Source organism: Eschrichtius robustus, chromosome 14, assembly GCF_028021215.1.
Source record: "Eschrichtius robustus isolate mEscRob2 chromosome 14, mEscRob2.pri, whole genome shotgun sequence".
Taxonomy (NCBI): Eukaryota; Metazoa; Chordata; class Mammalia; order Artiodactyla; family Eschrichtiidae; genus Eschrichtius; species Eschrichtius robustus.
Genome location: NC_090837.1, coordinates 70751192 through 70770273, shown reverse-complemented (window position 1 = coordinate 70770273; position 19082 = coordinate 70751192). Strand labels below are relative to the sequence as shown.

Genomic DNA, 19082 nt, shown 5'->3' with positions numbered 1-19082 from the left:
CCCACCTGCACGGCTGCCCCCAAGGGGCTGTGAGCAGTGGCTTCCTCACTAGTAGAAAGCCACTGGTACCTCGGGTGGAGCAGTAAGTACCTTTGAGAGGGTCCAGGACCAAAGGCCAAGCTCATCCAGGAGTGCCCGCTTTCTCACCAGTTTTTCCGTCCCTCCTCTGCACTGGTTGCCTGGACTGAGGGAGCCTTTCAGAGGCCCAGCATGAGCCCAGCCCATAAGCATGAGTGAATTCTCTGCCCCCCACCCCACCTTTTCTTTCAGATGCCAAACTTCCCTCCCTCCCTTTGCAGGGGCCAGCTCTCACATGGCCTCCACCCTTGCACCTGATTTGCCCCAGTAACCGGAGATTTCTACTTTTCTACTTCCATCTCCTCCACTATTTTCTGGATTCTGCTCCCTCTAACAAAATGTGTGACATGATTTTTCAGGTTTTCAGCCAACCTTGCTTTTCTCTCTTCTTCTTTCTATGCTGGAAATCTCAAGGACATCCCACTGATTAAATACATCAGTACCATAAACCACATGTGTTTCACAGAATGGATGCCTTCAACTCACATCTCATCTTGTTCTGCTTCAAGGTACTTCTCGTCTTTCTTTTTAATTAGCCAGGGGCTGTCCCTATCACTCAGTCAAATCAACCAGTCAACTACAAGGTATTTTTTTTTTGCGAATTCTGACATCCTTCTTCCTAGTTGAGGTGTCATGAAGAAGCTTTTCTGTCTCAGTTCCTACTTTGAGGTAGCCTGCAAATCAGACAGACAACATTACCCCACTTAAGAATAATGCCCAGTTATAACTCCATGATAGTGCCTGGCATGCAACACATAGGGATTGAAGAAAATACCTTTTATTAAATGAGTGTATAAATGAATGAATGACTCAGTGATGCAGAAGAAAGGGAGCACTGTGAACGGGACAGTTAGCATCAGCAGGGGTACCCAAGTGCTGCTCAGCTCAGCTCTACGACTCTTTGTTGGGGCATCTTTCTCGGGTCCAGCAGAGCCCACTGTTCTGAAGTCAACATTCTCCTTTTACTAGTTCCTCCTGTTCTGCTCTCACACCTCTGGGATCTGCAGTCTCAGGTAAAACAGAGCTAGAGAGGGAGCCTGGCTAACCCAAAGTGCAGCCTGAGTCAGCTGGCAGAGCTGAAAGTAGGGACCATTCTTCTTGGTCCCTGGCCCACTGCCCCTGTACCCGCTACCGCCCAGCTTACGGATACCAGCACTTAAAACCTCTCTCACCTAGTCCAATGTGTCTATATGCTGTCTTCTCTTGCTCTCTCTCTCTGAATTGCTTCAGGAAATTTGTTTTTACTCTTGGATTGTATTAGAAAGTGAAGGAGAGACCAGTTAGTAAAAATTACTTCAGTTCACATAGTAAGGTTTTGAACAAGGACTTTATCGGAGAGTTTCAGGAGCAAAGCTGAGTACATTGCTAAGTCAAGTCACCATATTTCTTACAATTCACATTAATAGGCACCTACAATGTATTTTAAGAGAGTAAAATAAATACAGACACACATGCATTGTGAGTTATCTAGGAAAATTCTATATCCTTGGGAGGAAGCAAAAGAGAAACCATTGGCCTCTCTCTCTTTCTGTTGTGTTTGTTTGTTTTATTTTATGTTCCACTCTAGGGGGATCCTCCAGTCCCCCGATGCTCTGTGTCATAATTCCAGCCTAACAGTGAGAGGATGGAGGAGATAAAAAACAGCTTTATGGATTTCATGGGTTTTCACCAGTTTACAGAATTCATCGTGTGTTCATTCCTTGACCTCTCCGCTCACCACCATAGAGGAGCAAAACATACCCTTTGGTTTGTTAAAGGCTCTCACCCAGGAAAGCCCATGAGTGAAGGTTGGGAGTGTGTGTAGCAAGCGAGGGCTGGGCGTGCAAAGCCGGAGGCCAGCAGGGTGCTCTGCTCACAAAGTTGCAGGACCACTTGAGAAGATATCTCAGAGCACCTCCTGAACCTGCTGAGACGATTTTCACTTATTCTGTGGAACATGACAGGAAAAGAGGACAAATGCACAAGGTTCAGGAATAGAAGAGCTTATAAAACTTTCACAAGATTTGACCAAACTGTCCCTCTGGGTTCTCAGGCATCTAGCTATTCTGGTCCCAGTTTACAGAGAAATGGAAACATTGAGAAGGCACCTGCTTGTGGGTCTTCAGGAGGGCAGGCTTAGAACCTTGGGCTTGGGCTCAACCCCCCGAGTCCTGAGTGAGGAGCTGCCTCAGGGCTCAGAGGGTGGACACGCTGGGATCCCACCTTCCCGACCCTGAGACTGAGGCAAGGCACTGGAGGTTTCTGCACCTCACTGCATACAACTGTAAAATGGGGATAATAACATCTCCACTGCCGTGGTGGGGCGGATTTAGTAGACAGTGTGTGTCGAGTGCTTGGCAATGTTCCCGGCTGCGCTCAGCAACAAAGCGGTGGCTGTGGCTCTGCTCAGGAAAGCAGCCTGCATGGCCAGTTGCTTTTCCCTGTGGTTCAAGTTTTCCATAAAAGAATGACTCTCCTCTGCCTCTGATGCACAGTTCATATTCTTCAGCAGGAAATGAGGAAACGTAAGAGGCTGTACACCAAAGGATCTCCAAGCAAACATCCAAGGACAGCAAGGCCTAAGCTTAAGCAACCAGTAAGATTTTGTGTGACTTACAAAACGAGGTGGGAACAGGAAGAAATACTTTTCTTAGTGATGGTTTTAATTTTTTGGTTTTGTATTTGTTTTTGTTTTTATTTTTTCCACCCCCTGCCAAAGGATTAACATGCAGGTTCTTAAACAAGGGGGTCCCCCATTTACAGCTGACAGCGGCAGCTGCAACTTCTGACTCTCCTGCAGAATGGCAGGGAATCGAATCAAAAAGAAAAGCAAGTGGACAACCTTTCCTCCGGGAGCACGAAACACAATACCAGCCTCTCGCCAAACCCAGCAGACCCCAGCTCTGATTGGAGGTTGCCTTGGAACAAAGGGAAATTGGTATTTTAAAAAAAATCCTCTGAAAGCCAACTCAGCAGATGGTTTTTTCCTGGGCTCCAAGAGAGGGGGGTGGGGCAGGGAGGTGGGGGTAGGGGAAGGATGCCGGGATAACCCAACTGCCACCAGGATACAGATGACTGAGAAGTGACAAAGATGGGTAAAGAAGGCTGACCTCTCGCCCCAGAATTTCACAAAGGGCAATTACACCATGTGGTGGTGATCTGGACTAGGCCGCTGATCACATCCAACCTGCAGCTGCTGTTGATCACAGCCACGTCTGGGGGCTTTATCCAAAGCTGGGGAAGAGAGAGCCTAGGGATATTAGAGGAAGCCTGGAAAAGTTTAATTAGAGACTACAGTTTGTTAAGAATCTACTATAGGGTAGTTCTACAGAAAAACACCTTATATTTCCATTGCACTTTTAACATTTCAGAACCGCTTTACAACCGTGCGCTCAGATTATCTTCAAAGTAATGTGTAAGGAAGAGACACGGTGTTAATCCCCTGTTAAATATGAGAAAACAGAGGTTCACTTGCTAAAAGCAGAAGGACTCAAAACCAGAACCCCCAGCATGGAGTGGTCACCCTCCCCTCAAGTCTCAGGCCAGACAGGACTCATGGAATCTTGTTTTGCACAGGTCCTTTGCTGAATTCCACATTTTCAGTCCAAACCAGGACACCTAAGAATACTTTTGTAAACAGCTTCTAGATTAAGTCTCAGTGAGCCTATTATCCATAGCTCTGTGCTGCATGTACTGCCAGCTATCACTTCTCACCATGTCTCACTGCTGCCATGCCCTGATGAGGAATGTTCTCCAGCGGGGAGGTGGCTGTGGGCCCTCCAAGAAAGGAGCTGTGGGTCTCCGGGATGAAGCTACAATGCCCAGGTTCACCCACAGCCTAGACTGGGAACATGCAGGAGGAGCAATTAGGTGAGCTGCATAGGACTCAACTATTCTCTCCTTGAGGAGGTACCAGCAGGACCAGCTAAAGTGCACCATTCAACGATGGCGTCCTACTGCTAGAAACCAAGAGACCAAGGGTCTGATGACGGTTTGAGTCTCTCCACTCCCTCTCCCCTGGTAATTAGTTGTAACCTAGGGCAAGCCAGATTAAAAACCCTCAAAGTCCCTCCCTCAGTCTTTAAAACAGGGAGGAATAACAGCTGCTTCATGGAACTATCCCAAAAACAAACCAAAGAGGTCACAGTTGGGCGATGCAAACCCTTTGTAAAGGTACTGGGCAGACGTGATGGTTGCTACCAATTTTCCACACTATGCACTAACTGAAACATTCATTTTGACAGTATGTTGTACTGTCCTGTGTTTTTCCCTAAATGCTCTGAGATCAATTCTTCCTAATAAGAACTGTCTATACCCCACACAGCATTTATGCTGAACACACCATACAACTCTGTAGATTCATGTGGAATTTAGATGCTTTAGCTCTGCTACGGTATATCTGGATGGGAGCACAGAAAAGGCAGCATGATGAAAAGTTTCAGATGTTTCTAAAAAACCAATGCAAAATATACAGGGCTGACTAGGCAGAGGCTGTTCTGATAGAAAAGAGAGTTTTTTCCACAGAGCTACCTTCATTGGCACAGAGCTAACAAGAACTTGTTTAACACCCAGGCCAGGAAATAAAATACGCAACTTCTGTCCTCAGAGAGCTTACACCGTAACCGAGAAGAAAATACTTTACCTTTGATAACACACTTTTAAAACTTTTTTAGTTAGATCCAAAAAGGCCACTATGTAAATGAGAAACCAGGTTCACAGATGGTGGAGAACCATCTAGAGATACCCCAGTACGAAAGCACAGGAGAGGAACTCTGAGTGAGAGGGCATCTACATTTCAGTTGCCCTATTTCTGTGCCTTCTGCGTAGTCCACAGACCCTAACTAGACCATCTGACTAATATTTGACTCAGATCCCTGCCTATAACTACGCACAAAGAAATGATAAGAAGGATAATGCAAACACCTGCATTTTGGCCCAGAGTCCACTGTATGTAGGATGTGATGATTTGGACCAGCAAAAGCAGCAGAAGGCAATATTAAATTGGAGTCTCCTTGACCTTGAGCTCAGTATACACTAACAATGATGAAGCTGCCAGAAAGCTGATATAGCCCGGGGTCCTGTTAATAGAGATACTATGCTTAGAGTGGAGGAGGGCGCAGTCCCCTGCAGCCCCAGACCACCTTCCAGTTTTGTCCTCTGCTCTGTGAGCCCTCCCCACTGATGCCTTTTAGGAAGGACACTGACAAACTAGCATTCCTGGCATAGGAACCAAGGTGCTTTGGCATCAGGAAACCATGGAATCCCAGGAACAGTTTCAGGAACTGGAAATATTCAGGCTTTTAAAAGAATGATTTTAGTGCAACATAAGAAAGAGCTTTACTAAAACCAGAGCTGCCTCAAGAGGTAGCAGCGAGCCTCCTCCCTGAGGGCCATTGAGCAGCAGCCAAATAACTGTCCATGAGGGATTTTGGAAGGTGTCTTCTGTTTGTTTATGAGGGACGCTGAAATGGAAATATTCAGAGGCTCTTCTGACTCTCAGTGAAGTCCATGATGCTGGAAGCGTGACCCAATTGTGGACCCATTCTTTCCTTTTGACCCATAGCTTCTGTGGTTGGCCTTCGCCTGCCTCCTCACCTGGTGCCAGATTCTAGCCTGTGTCAGATTTAACTCCTGGTTCTCAGACCCTTTCTGGATCTCCTAATCTTGCCTTCCTTCATGACCCAACTGCACCCATATCCCAGCATGACGCCGCCCTGCCACTTACTCAGTGGCAGTAATCCAGTGGGAAGACTGGGAAGTTCAGTAACCTGATGGTGCACAAAAGAGCCACACAGCCAAATAAATCCGTGTCCACCTCTTGCTCCCCTGAAAGGACAAGGATGGAGAAATCACGGAGATTCCCACTGTATGCTACAAATAGATCTCCTTTAACCACACCCATGATCAACTCCTTTAAGGCTGTTCTCCAGGGATACAGTCTGTTGTGAACAATGCTGAAACCCCCGATTTGTTTAGTGCTGTGAATGGCTTCTCATTCACAGCACTAAACAAATGAACTAACTGGCCTGGCAGGAAAGGCTGCCCACGTTCCCGGGCACATTCATATCTGCAAATGATTACTTCTTATTGGCAAGGCATGGTGGTCCACCTTGAAGGACAGAACTGCTGTCTGTCTGTGTCCCTTCAAGAATTCTCTACCCCCTCTGCTCCATCTCTGCCAATCCCACCCCACCCCCCCACCAACTGTGAAACTGCCTAGAAACTTGTGAGGGCCGAAGAAGACACTGTGGGAAAAACACCATAAACAAGGTCTAGAAAAACACACTGAAGCAACCCGCATTTGATACTAATGATGATTATCAAATGGCCTCAAGGGCCAGGTACCAAGGTGGGAACTGCTTGGACTTTTCAGAGTCAATAAAGGCCTCCACTCTTTCCCCCGGTGGGGTCAGAGGCTGGTGGGGAGGTGAGGGAAGTTAGTCTGAGGAGGGAGGGGCAGGCAAGAAAAAAAAAACAAACCTGGGACTTCAGAGGCAAAGGCACACTCCAGTTACAGACGGAGGCCCCCTGCCTTCATAGGCCAAGATCCAATGGAATACTATGGAAGGTGGGAAGGAGCCCTAGAAGTTATGTCACCCAAACCTGCCCTCAAGGCAGGGATTGGGCTGGCTGTCCGTGTTCGGACACGCTCTGACAGCGGCCTCAGCTTGCGCCAAGGGCTGCGGCTTCACCAGACAGCACATAATTCAGACTCCTGCACACACTGCACACAACTGCTGGTCCATGTGGGTGTCTGCATGCTGTGTCTATCTGCACACCTCCTGGGAACCTGGCTCTACTGAGCTTCTGCCTTCCCCACTGGCAGCCTCTCCCTCTGGCCACTGGTTCCTCTTGTGGGCATGCGGGGAGCAGAGCCTTAATGCCACCTTCCAAGTCAAGTCACCCTGAGGACCAAACGAGTTGAAACCATTTCCCCAAAGTAACTTGGCCATGTGAAAATTCTAACATGAATTTTTAGCTTATTGTGGATAAACCAAACCCCTATAACACAAGCCTTCATTGCCTCATGTGTTTGATTTCTGTACGTAAGGCAGTCGGGAGCCTGAACCAATGCCTGGGGCCCAGGCTCTGAGAACCTCACTGCCACATCCCCATGTTCTCTGCCTAGGCAGCCCTTAACCAGACCCAGCGACTTCCTGACCAAAGTGACTCATGTCTCATGAACAAGAAAGGCAGGAGAGGGACATCCTGGGATGTCCTGCGTTGTAGTGCTTTGAAGGTGGAATGTTTTTCACTTAAAGTTGCAGGAATCAGAAGACCCAAAGGATGGGGTAGAGAAGGGCAAAACAGGATTATTTCTCTTGCCTTTTATTAAAAATAAAAAAAGGCAATGCAACTGAAGGTCAACTGGAAATGCCTTAAGAGAGGACTTCTCAAGGATGTAGAATTGGGATGATGGAGAAGGGCGGGTGACTCTGCAAATGCTGGGAGCGTGGCAGGGGTGCAAGGAAGCACCAGCTGAACCCCACTTTGCTGTTCTTATGATACTGCTTCGAAAGTTTCATTTTGAGTCATGCTTTGAGCTTAGCAGCAATCCTGGTTTGGCAGATAAGTGACCACAGAGATAAAAGACCTTTGAATCATCTCTAACTAAATCCCATACCAATTCTCACCACCAAAAAAAAAAAAAAAAAAGCATTAGTGGCATGCTTTATTAGTAGATGCTTGTGCAGGCATCAGAAATAAGACACTGGCACTGCCACCCAGCCAACACAATTCAACATAGCCACGAGCAGTATTTACTAAAACAGGATCGGCCTAAAGAAACACATGGCTTCTTAGACAGCCCACGCCTCCCAGGCACCCAGCACAACTGCAGGTCACTGTGTACCTAGCTGTGCCTGTACTGAGGAGGGTCCTGTGGGTGACCTGGAAGAGAGAGAAGCAGAACAGGAATAAAGGTGATGCACACTGAGTGAGGTGCTGTGCTAAGCGCACCAGGCACTTTCATCTCCACAAGACACCAGCAAAGAGGTGCTACTATTATCCCTGGTTTTCACACAGTTAGGAAACTGTTTCAAGGGATTAAGTAACTTGCTTAAGGTTATAGGGAGCCCAGGTTCTAGTGCAGGTTCTCTGCAGAGAACCTGGTCTAGAATCAGGGGATCTGAGTTCAAATCCACTCTCAGGACAGGCACTCTTTCTAACAGATCCCTTATTTCTTACCTGAACAGTTCAGGGAGTGAATGACTCTCCATCAGATGAGAACACAATTTTCTTGCTTTTACTCTGACAGGTTTATCTTCAATGGCACGGAGTTCACCAAAGGCTGTTCCTTGTTGAAGTCCAAAATGAAACTAAGTACCAAGAGGAAAAGAGCCAGCACGGTGCTTTAAACCCCCAGAGAATCCCAAACACAGGAAGAAAACAAGAAGCACACAAGGAGGGAAGAGGGGAACCAAACATTCCCAGAATATCTTCATGGAATGCAAGTCTGATAAATCTCACTACTTTTTAAGCTCAACTCGGACATTTGCTCCCAGGATTTTAGGCCTTTTGACACTGGGGCAAAAAGGAAACAATCTGATAACAGAACAGTGGGTGCCGAAGAGAGGTCAAAAATTTTGTTTATAGTAACTAGTTTTCTTAAAGAGAAAGTCTTGCCTCATCTAACAGAATGACTCTTGAAGTTTCCAGTTTTTGGAAGAGAAATAAGGCTTCAAAGGTCAAAAGCTGTTTGTTTTCTTTTTCTTTCCTTTTTTTTTTTAACATGAAAAAACTGAGATCCAGGAAGGTAAAGCATTCTTATTGAAGCTGTTAATAACAGAGGCAGAGCTGGCACCTAGGGCTCCTGTCCCCAAGTCCAGTGTTCTTTCCCGAACACCAACTCCAGATGTCAAATGTAACCTGTTGCTCGGTAGATACAATTACTTTACGGAAAAAGTTTTTAGCTCTAAAATAACTATAGAGAAACCTATCAGGAAACAAAATTTTCAGGCACTCTGATGAATAAATAGGAATGTGCTGCTTTAAAAAAAATCTATAGAAAGAAAATATAAAATTAAATGAGAGGGGAAATTCAGCTTCTTGTGAAGAAATGCTGTCCAGACCTGCCCTCCCAGCCAGGTTGAGGGCGTTGTAGGGGAAGAAGCTCATATACTCCCAGGAGTTCAAGGCACCACATTCACATACCCTGAGGATGGGAGGGCAAGCCCTCAGCCAAGCAATGCACCTCGGAGTGACCAGAGAAGGGGTTGCACAAATGATGGCGAGGGAGGGACGCCTGAACCCTAAGGAGGGTGGAAGGCTCTCTGTTGGATGCTCAGGGCCACCCATCAGAGTGGATGAGGAGATGGCAATGGGTGCAGCACCAGAGGTCCAGCAATCTGAGCCACCTTTCATCCCCTGCCCAACATGCCCTCCCTCCTGCAGCCCCTCCAAACTGCTACAACCCATAGAGTGTCAGGAGAGAAATGTGCATCTCAGCAGTCTACAGGGGAAATGGAGAACCCTGGTGCAGCCCTCCTTACTGACAACTGTACTACCAAGACTCTCCTTTTATGCTTCTCTTCCCTACATCCCTTTCATCATGTTCCCTGGACCCCCAACCCTTCCTTTCCCCAATTCAGAGCCTGCTGAGCACTTCCATTACTTATAGAAGTAAATGCAAACCCATTTATTTATTTGATATTCATCACTCTCTGCAATCTGATGCCAGACTAGCTTCCCATCTACATCACCTAAAAAGCCTTTTTTCTCTCCCATACTTCGTGTGTTTGACACGAGGAAGGTGCTATTTGAAGTATGAGTACATGAATTTGTGACCTATTAGACTTCCCAGGAGAGGGTTATGAGTGCTCAAAAGAGAATATAGGGTCTTTCCATACACATATGATGATGTTCCACATGGGGTTACTAAGAAGGAGTCCTGAACATGTTCCTAGGACCATCGCAGGCCCTGAGGAATATGAGGTTGAAGTCCCTGCTGCTAGAGAAAATAGGTTCTCCTGATGAAGCTGGGGGAAGGGGAACATTAAGTCTAAAGGAACAAAAGAGAAGCAAATAACAATCCATAAGCACAATAAAGGAAAAAATAAGACTCTAACTCATGAGGCTTTGAAACACTTGGAATTTAAGACAGCATGCCAGGTTATGATCCTGCCATCCTCGCCAATGTGGGAAAGTGGGAGAGAAATGCCCTCATGCTGGATCCTCATCTCCCAGGAGCCCTTTCCCGTGTGGGCACTTGAGGCCTGGACTCCAGCATCGGCCAAACAGTCTAGAAGAACTGACTTCAAAGGCCAACTCTGCTCCTGCTTATCTGAAGCCACTGAGCCTCAATTTCCTCATCTGTAAATAAATACCATCTGTCTGACAGGACTGCAATAAGGACTAATAGAGAAAGTGAATACAGATAAAAGAGCTAGCCGAGGGTCTGCCACATGGCTCAATAAATCGGAACTATTACTATGACGTGTGGTCTGTAAATTACCCATTTTTTCCTAAAATCTTACATTGGGTTATATCATGTGGAAACTAGCATCTCTATTCGGCAGATGAGGAAACCAGGGCTTCAGCAAGGTTATATTCCAGATCCAGAGTCACAAAGCCAGTTGGTGCAGATAACCACACCACATTTTCTACCCTGGATCACTGTACAGTGCTTGTCTCAGAACACCCTCTCCTTCTCATGCCGTTGAACCTGGTGGGTGTCCTGACACCCACAGAAAGTCCTCAGAAAGAGGAGAGCTGCTAAACTCTGTCCAGCTGAGAGCCTCTTAAAATACAGTATGTTAACACGTATATATGGAATCTAAAAAAAAAAAAAAAAAAAAGATAGTTCTGAAGAACCTAGGGGCAGGACAGGAATAAAGACGTAGACGTAGAGAATGGACTTGAGGACATGGAGAGGGGGAAGGGTAAGCTGGGATGAAGTGAGAGAGTGGCATGGACATATATACACTACCAAATGTAAAATAGATAGCTAGTGGGAAGAAGCTGTATAGCACAGGGAGATCAGCTTGGTGCTTTGTGACCACCTAGAGGGGTGGGATAGGGAGGATGGGAGGGAGACACAAGAGGGAGGAGATATGGGGATATATGTATATGTATAGCTGATTCACTTGGTTATAAAGCAGAAACTAACACACCATTGTAAAGCAATTATACTCCAATAAAGATGTTAAAAACAACAACAACAACAACAACCTGTCACTGTTGGAACATTTTAAGTTCACATGTTACACCCGAACTTGCTCCTAGAGACTCATTCTCATGTTCTCTATTGTTTTTATTGAGTAACCTAGAAGGAAAGTAGAGGAAGCTTAAGTTATTATACCACTTACCTGAGTCAGTGTAAGATGCAACAACATGGGTGCTGTGATAAACAGCAGGGTGCATTTATGGGATCATCCATCTGCAACTCAGGACCTGCCCAAAGGACAATTCTGAGGCCCTAAAATATGTTCTGAGCTCTCTTTTCAGCCTCCACTTCTTACCAAATGCTGCTCTTATACCTCACATAAATCAGTTCATCATAAACCCTCTTCCAGACAGCATCTCAAGTGCCATCCTAAGCTTACATGGAAGGGAGGTGACCTGTCTGCTGGTTAGAAGAGTCCACGCAACCTTGAGCCAATGGAGTGGTATTTTCATGGGTCCCTCCTAACATCCTACTACTGAAGTGGTCCTGTTACCTGAAAATCTGTAACAACTCTCCAGTTTGGAGGATTGGGCCTAGGTTTGAAATGTGGAATAAAGCTCTTAAGCATATCACGCATACATCTCCTCACCCCACAGCAGTAGAACGTGTACAGATAGAAGTAGCAGAAAACTAGCTGTGATATGTAAGCAATGCCATAATTATCCTACAGAACGTTCTTTTTACAAAAAACAATGAAAAAGCAAATCATTTGGGGTCCAATATAAGCTGTCTGTGCCAAAGGCTGTCAAACAATGACTTGAACAAAATTGATTGGTCTGCAAAAGTAAAACAAACAAAAACAAAAAAACAACACAGAAAAGCACATAATGATTAACGTTCATTTTTCCCCAGCCTCCAGGTTTGGAGGCTGAATCGTTCAAAGCAAAATGAAATAAAACAAAATCCTTGTTATCCCAAAACTCACCGTCCTTCCCCTAAGTCACAGGTCGACAAGTGTTTTTGCTCAGAACTAGATAGCAGATAGTTTAAGCTCTGAGGGCCATACACTCTCTGTCACAACTACTCAACTCTGCTGTCGAAGTGCAAAAGCAGCCATAGCCGAAATGTAAATAAATAGATGTGGCTCCATTCCAATAAAACTGTATTTATGGACAGTGAAATTTGAATTTCATATAATTTTCCCATCTTGCAAAATATTATTCTCTTTCTGATTTTTTCCCAACCATTCTTTGCTTGTGGGCTGTATAAAAACAGGCGGGGGGCTGGATTTTGCCCACGGACTATAGTTTGCCAAACCTGCTCTAAGTCAGCATATATGATCAGGTGATGCCCAAGTAGGCATCTCCACCTGCTCAAGGACCAGCTCAACAGAGCCTTTTTCCAAGCTCTTAGCAAAGGACCTGAGTCCCAGGGGCCACCCCATGTACACTTCTTCAGTGAGCAACTTGCCTCAAAATAAAAAATCCAGAAGACTAGATTTTAGAGTGAGACGCTGATCTGATGTTTACAAAATGCCATCCTCATCCTTTTCCCTATCTCAAATTACTGATCATGTACTTCCCATTCATACAAATAAATAAATTCTGCAAGCTCCTTCCACTGAACTTGTCTGTACAAATGGTAAGCAAGGTTTCCACCTCTCCACCTCAGCTCCAGCTTTTGCTTACTCCTTGTTTGCAAAACAGCAGGCACTTGAAGAGTAATAAAGTTCACATTCTAATCCAATAGAGATCAGAGAACTTCCTATCATCTATCAAATGATTAAGACCCAGTACCGTTAACTTTATTCGTTCATCTCTGGAAAGAATCAGCTCTAGGCATAACGTAGGAAGGATAAAGGAGTACAAAATGAAGCAAGCTTCTAACAATTTAAAATTTTCATAGATATTCCCATTACAGTGCCAGCATAACACAGCACTGTACATTGAATTTCAGCCTTTCTCCTTCCTTTCTTTCCCCTCCAATTGCTCAGGCTTAGAAATGCATACTTGGTAAGTCACATATTCAAAGAAGCGATTTCTTCTCTCTTTCCAATAAAGCACAAAAGGGCATCCAACTTTTTGGGTGAGAATGACCAGCCTGAGAATTTCAGATATGAGAGTAGAGGTCCATTGCACATTTCAGCTTTGAAATCATCCCCATGTCACAAATTCCAGAGTTTTATTCTGGGGCATTCCAATAGACAGAAGCCTATATTTGGGAACAATCTTATGGCCTTAGGAAAGTAGTACTGATCAGGACAACTTACTCTCTTTCTAGGATAGTGAATTTGGGTTTGCACACCCAAAACTGTGGGCTGCTACTCAAATTCTGGCAGTGATGGGGATGGAGGGGAAACTGTTACCACAGTTTTCAAGACTGCTCACCCACACAAAAATCCAACAACACTCTTTGTGCCATCTCAGTGGCCACAGACAAAGATACTCGTTTTCAAAGCTGAAGAGACCCGACTCCAAAGCAAAGGCTAACTTTCTGAGCCTGCGTGCATTTCTTTGCATCTGCTTGCAAAAACCTCAAAAGTTTCCATGTGCATCTAGATAATCCTTGGTTTTATGACAGAGAACCCAGAAAGCATCGCAAAGCTGTAAATGGGGAGGGGAGAGGGGAAAGCACTACCTCTATGCTATGTAAAAACACACCAATTTCTAAAGATTCCTTTGTGTTCCCAATGTTAAAGTAAAATGGTCAACTGCCTTGGCTTGCCCAGGACTGAACCTGGATGCAGGACTTTCTGTTTAAAAACCAGGATAGTCTCAGCAAACTGGCGGTGTTGGTCACTCAGAAAAGTCTCTTCTAGTCCAAGTTTTTGGATTTTAACTTCGACAGATCAGCCAAAATGCCTAGCATAAGGAAGGGCACAAGCCCTACACTAAAGAAACAACATGATTCTTAGCAGCTTTATTGAAAATGACTATCCCAAAGTTCAAAAACCACTGTCAACAGAAACACTACAGATTATCTCTGGGGTATAAAGGAGAGAGGTTCATTCATATAGACCATTTTATCTTCCATCATGTCCAGAATCCAAATAATTACGATGTGGGGGAGAGAGTTACAAAGACTCTGGTTAACATCTACTACCTAGAACTGCAAAACTCTGTCAGCAAGAGGGCTCCTTTCAGAGCTGTTCACAAGACCCAGAGATTGTTGGAAACAAAAACTTTCTGGACTAGGGCAGCCCTCTGCTATCACAGCTGAGTGTCACACCCCTCCCAGAAAGGGAGGTCTCTGTAACCCTCTGTGACACAAAATAAATACAATGAAACCTAGATCCATACATTCCCAACCAAAGAACATCACTAAATCACCTAGAGAGCTGCTTTCCACACCCACGTTGACTTTTATGAGGAAAATGACCACGTACCAAGTTCATTCAACACTCAGTCCTAAAAGTCTACAGTTTGTTAGATAAAGCTTCATGTCAGTCCCCTACCCCTTCCCTTTCTCCAGCTCCAGCTCTAAAGCTCACCACTGGCTTCCAGGATAATGATCTCTCAGCCCTAGAAGAGCCGCATTTACTACAAAGACGGGGCTTCCTCAGTCAAGTAAGTGATTTGTCTATTGTAGAAAGATTTACAGCAGTGATTGAAACCAAAAGGACGTTATAACTGTTCTTGACTGTTCTGATTGACCAAAATTTTCAACATCCTACTCTTGACTGTGAGAACAAATGCAAATATTAAAGCAAAAAAAACAAAAAACACCCTCAAATTTTGTCACAGCTTAGCCAGATCTGACCCAGCCAACTGGCTGCTACACAATAAATAGGAACTTCCAGGATTATAATTCTAGTAGTTTCTTTTTTGCTTTGTTTTGTTTTGTTTTTGGTCGATAGTATCCATAATAATAAATTGGATACTATACCAAGATATCAGAGACATTTAATCTGCAGGTCCTAAGTATTCCATCAAGGAGATTAGTAATTTATAAATAATTAAGTAATAAGCAAATAGACCCTTAAATGTTGAGGATAAAATGGCAAAAACAAACAGAAAAAACCTAGTCAACAGGGATCCCTACCTTCTTTTTGGAGTGGCTTCTTTCCTCCTCCTTTGTGGCTTTGCTATTTTTCCCAGCACGGGACACCTTCTGGTCCCCAGACTGCTTGATGGTGATCTTGATCTCGGGTGGGCATATATAGTTCTCCAGATTCTTTGGGGGTTTCTTAGCCCGCTTCGTGGTCTGAATCTTCAGCTTCAGGCTCCCCTCTGTGAAGTTTGCCTCCTTGATAGAAAACTCCTGTTCTTCCAGACCATCTCCTGCCACCCATTTCTCACTGTCTGCATTGGAGTTGGAATCCACATCCCGTCCTGAGCCCAGTTCATCCTCCTCCTCTGGCTCCATGCGTTCTCCGCCTACTGGGATCCCCTTCCCAGTCTCCGGAGCAGAGAGCAAAGGTTCCCCTGCACAGCCAGGAGCAGTCAAGGGCTTGGCTGAGGAGACCGGCAGGAATTCCGACTCACTCCCCCTTTGCCGGGAACCGCTTAAGACTTCCCTGGACTCCATGACAATCCTACAGTCTCCACGAGTTCTCAGGAGGGGGACGGGGAAAAGGGAAAAGGGAAAGGTGAGAAGAAAGGGCACCCAAAATTCCAAGGAGAAAGTGGTCCAGCTGCTGGGTTCAGAGTCCCAGGGATGGAGACACGGTGAGGTTGTTCAGAAGGGATCAGATCTGCAACTGAGAAGCAGAGAGATAATTAGCCATGGCAGGAAGGAAAATGACCTCAAAGGTAACTCAAACTAAGTTCCAGAAGCCCCATCCTACCTCACTTATCTATGGCATCAGAAAAAAATGATTGGAAAGAAGTCAAACCAGAAAGTTCACATCCCCAAATTACATTATATTGGAGCAGAGGGGGAAACACACGCACACACACAGGCTTTCATTGAATTGTTATTAATTTTTATGGTTGTGGGCCCAAGAATAAAGATAAGAGAGGTGAGTCCTCCAGTCCAGTAACAAGCTAGATGCTTCTTATACTAAAGCCACAGCTGGCTGAGTCACCATCAAGGCCAACCATGATGAAAGGAAGTCTAAGTGCTGATGCTCAGGTCTGTGAAAACTGCATCTGGCTGGCTTCTTGCACAACTTCCCTCTCACACGTGAAGAACAGTCTGCAAAGCTGAACACAACCCTGGGCTGCCTGGGCCAAGCTCTCCCTCCCCTCAGAAGAAGAACTTCTGGACCATTCTTCCTTTATTATCTTTCATTATGAATTATTTTAATCATGCAAGTCTTGTCTTTATTTCTTAAAATAAATAAATGCAAAGCTTAGGTGAAGGCTTGTAAAAGGAAAACAAAAAGAGTTCAGTGAGAAATTACTTCTAATGCTGTGATTAATGCAAAACAAATGCTAAAAATGTTTCCAACACAAAAGTTATTTAATCATTATCAATCATTTAGATAAAAATAGTCACCCGAGACAGTTTTAATTCCCTTCCTAGACCTTAAATAAAGTGGCGTTATGTCTACATGACAACAAAAAAGAGAGGGGAGAGAGGGAGCATTTCACAGGCCTCTGGAAGTGCCAGGAATCCCCCCAGGATTTTTTATTCTGCCTTCCTCCTCACCAAACCATCATAGGATCAGCTAAACTATCCTTCACCCTTATTCACTCCATGTCCCATTATTCCCAATTTCATACTCATCATTTTTAAAGCTCAAAAGAAAGCCCAAATGCTCATTCTCAAGAGAAAACCTCAAGCCCTGGGGCCGCCCTCAACTTCAAGACATCATCTCCTTCTACCCCTGGCTGTAGGTAAGATTACATCCAAGGCTTCCAAATGGCTGAACACTCAGCAGAAGGCATTACAGCATACCTTAGGCTGCTACCTTTGAACCCATCAATTTAAGGAACTGACCAGCAAATGTGCCCACCAGAAAATGCCAAAAATGCAACATACATTCAGAACAGCCAAGAACTGGAAACCGAGCGGGTACTTCCTCCCTCTGGAATCAGTACATTTTCAGCTGACGCCCTGTGAGGAAGCCAGTCAGCAAGGCAGCAGGGCTTTAACATGGACCCTGCTCCCCAGAGAAGCCCAGGAACATACTCAGCTCCTGGGAACTGCTCAGCCCCACAGAAAGACACATTTACAACTGCTTCCACTTAGGGGAAAACCCAATGAATGCAGCACTTCTGCAAGAGAAGTGGCTGCCTGGTGAGAGCATGAGCATCCTGCCCAAAGTTGTCAAGCAAACACTGGACTGCCACCTGTGCCCCATGCTACAAAAGGGACCAAGTCCCCACTTAGGAGCAGAGGAGCAGAGGAGGGCAGTTAGACCAGATGACACTATGCTTCCTTTACTTGTGAGATTGTTGTCTCATCTAGACTGATCTGCCTACCTGCCCAAAACCTTACATAGTTTTTAAAAAGTCAACATTCATTGAGGCCTCTCTTACTAGTGTCAGGTAACACACTGCTGTTGGAGGCATCAAGATGCCTGAGAACCTGTCCCTATTTACCTCCACTGAGCAAAAAACCATACAAATTGGTAGCCATGTTTCTTATGGCAACAGTGTTCAGTGGTTTACTCCCTCTGGCAGGAATCTCCAGTGTTACATTTTAATTCCCTGGTACCTACCTGGTAAAGCGTCCTTTGGTCAGAGCAAAAGCTGAGGCATATTCTCCATAAAATTTCCTAAACTAAATCTATTTGGACCTTTGAACCAGAGTAGGTCAATAGCTATTACAGGTTCTGTGATGAGAGAAAAGAAGGTAAAATCTAAACTTTAGAGGAATAGATAGGAGTACAAAGTGGATAAATTATCTATATTGAGAAAGTAGCTTCCCTTTAAAAAATGACTCACTTCAGAGTTTCTTATATTTAGTAGTATAAATCATTAACTAATTAATATAGAAGACAAAGTTCCAAAACTTGAAACTCAAATAGTAAGAGATCCACAAAAAATGAATATTCAACAATTTTTTTTTTCAGTTCTCCTCAAGTCAAGATCCTAAGATATACAATTTAAATACAATCTCTTTCCTCAAAGAGGTTACACTCTTGAAGAGAGATTTGAAAAACAAAACAGAGATTTTTATATGTCCTATAATAAGGGATAGAAACAAAGGGAAGAGAAAGGGTTTTCCACTTGAGCAAGGTGTAGACTGATAGATAGGAAACTACACAGGAAGTCCTCAAGAGAGCATAGGATACGGCTCTGACCTTGAGGGGCTTCAATAAGTGGAGTGGGAAGGAAGACATGGCAGACAGAAGGAACAGCATGAGGCAAGGCCTGGGCAGGAGCACACAGGGTTATGTTCAGGAAAGAGAAAGCTGAGGTTTGGCTAGGAGGTGTGGTACAATGTGGTGACTGGTAAGAGGTATAGCTGGAGATAAAAGGTTACAGCCAGATCATGGACATCCCTGAATGGCACGCTAATGAGCTGGATTTTATCTTAAAGGTAATGGGAAGCCATTTAAGTAGGGGATGTCAGTAGGGAAGGGGTATTATTAAAGCTATGCTTTAGAAAGATAATTCTGGCACGTAGTGTGAGGAATGAATTAAGGGAACCTGATATTAGAGGCAGGGGGACCATAAAGAGGCTCGGCTGAAATTCAATTCTTGTTGCATGAGGACCAAACCAGGGCAGCGCAAGTATAAAAACTAGAGATAAGGGCTTCCCTGGTGGCGCAGTGGTTGAGAGTCCGCCTGCCAATGCAGGGGACACGGGTTCGAGCCCTGGTCTGGGAGGATCCCACATGCCACGGAGCGGCTGGGCCCGTGAGCCACAACTGCTGAGCCTGCGCGTCTGGAGCCTGTGCTCCTCAACAAGAGAGGCCGTGATAGTGAGAGGCCCGCGCACCACGATGAAGAGTGGCCCCCGCTTGCCGCGACTAGGGAAAGCCCTCGCACAGAAACGAAGACCCAACACAGCCATAAATAAATAAATA

At 45.0% G+C, this 19082-nt stretch overlaps 1 protein-coding gene across 2 annotated transcripts in view; it reads right to left on the bottom strand.

The window, feature by feature from the left end:
• The window catches only part of SETBP1 (SET binding protein 1), a 376231-nt gene that overhangs the window by 340281 nt on the left and 16868 nt on the right, over window positions 1-19082 (bottom strand). For both annotated transcript variants that reach the window (XM_068563171.1, XM_068563172.1), the window contains exon 2: window positions 15203-15860. In XM_068563171.1, the coding sequence (XP_068419272.1) occupies window positions 15203-15688 (486 nt within the window). In that variant the 5' untranslated portion in view covers window positions 15689-15860. The remainder of the gene's footprint in view (window positions 1-15202; window positions 15861-19082) is intronic.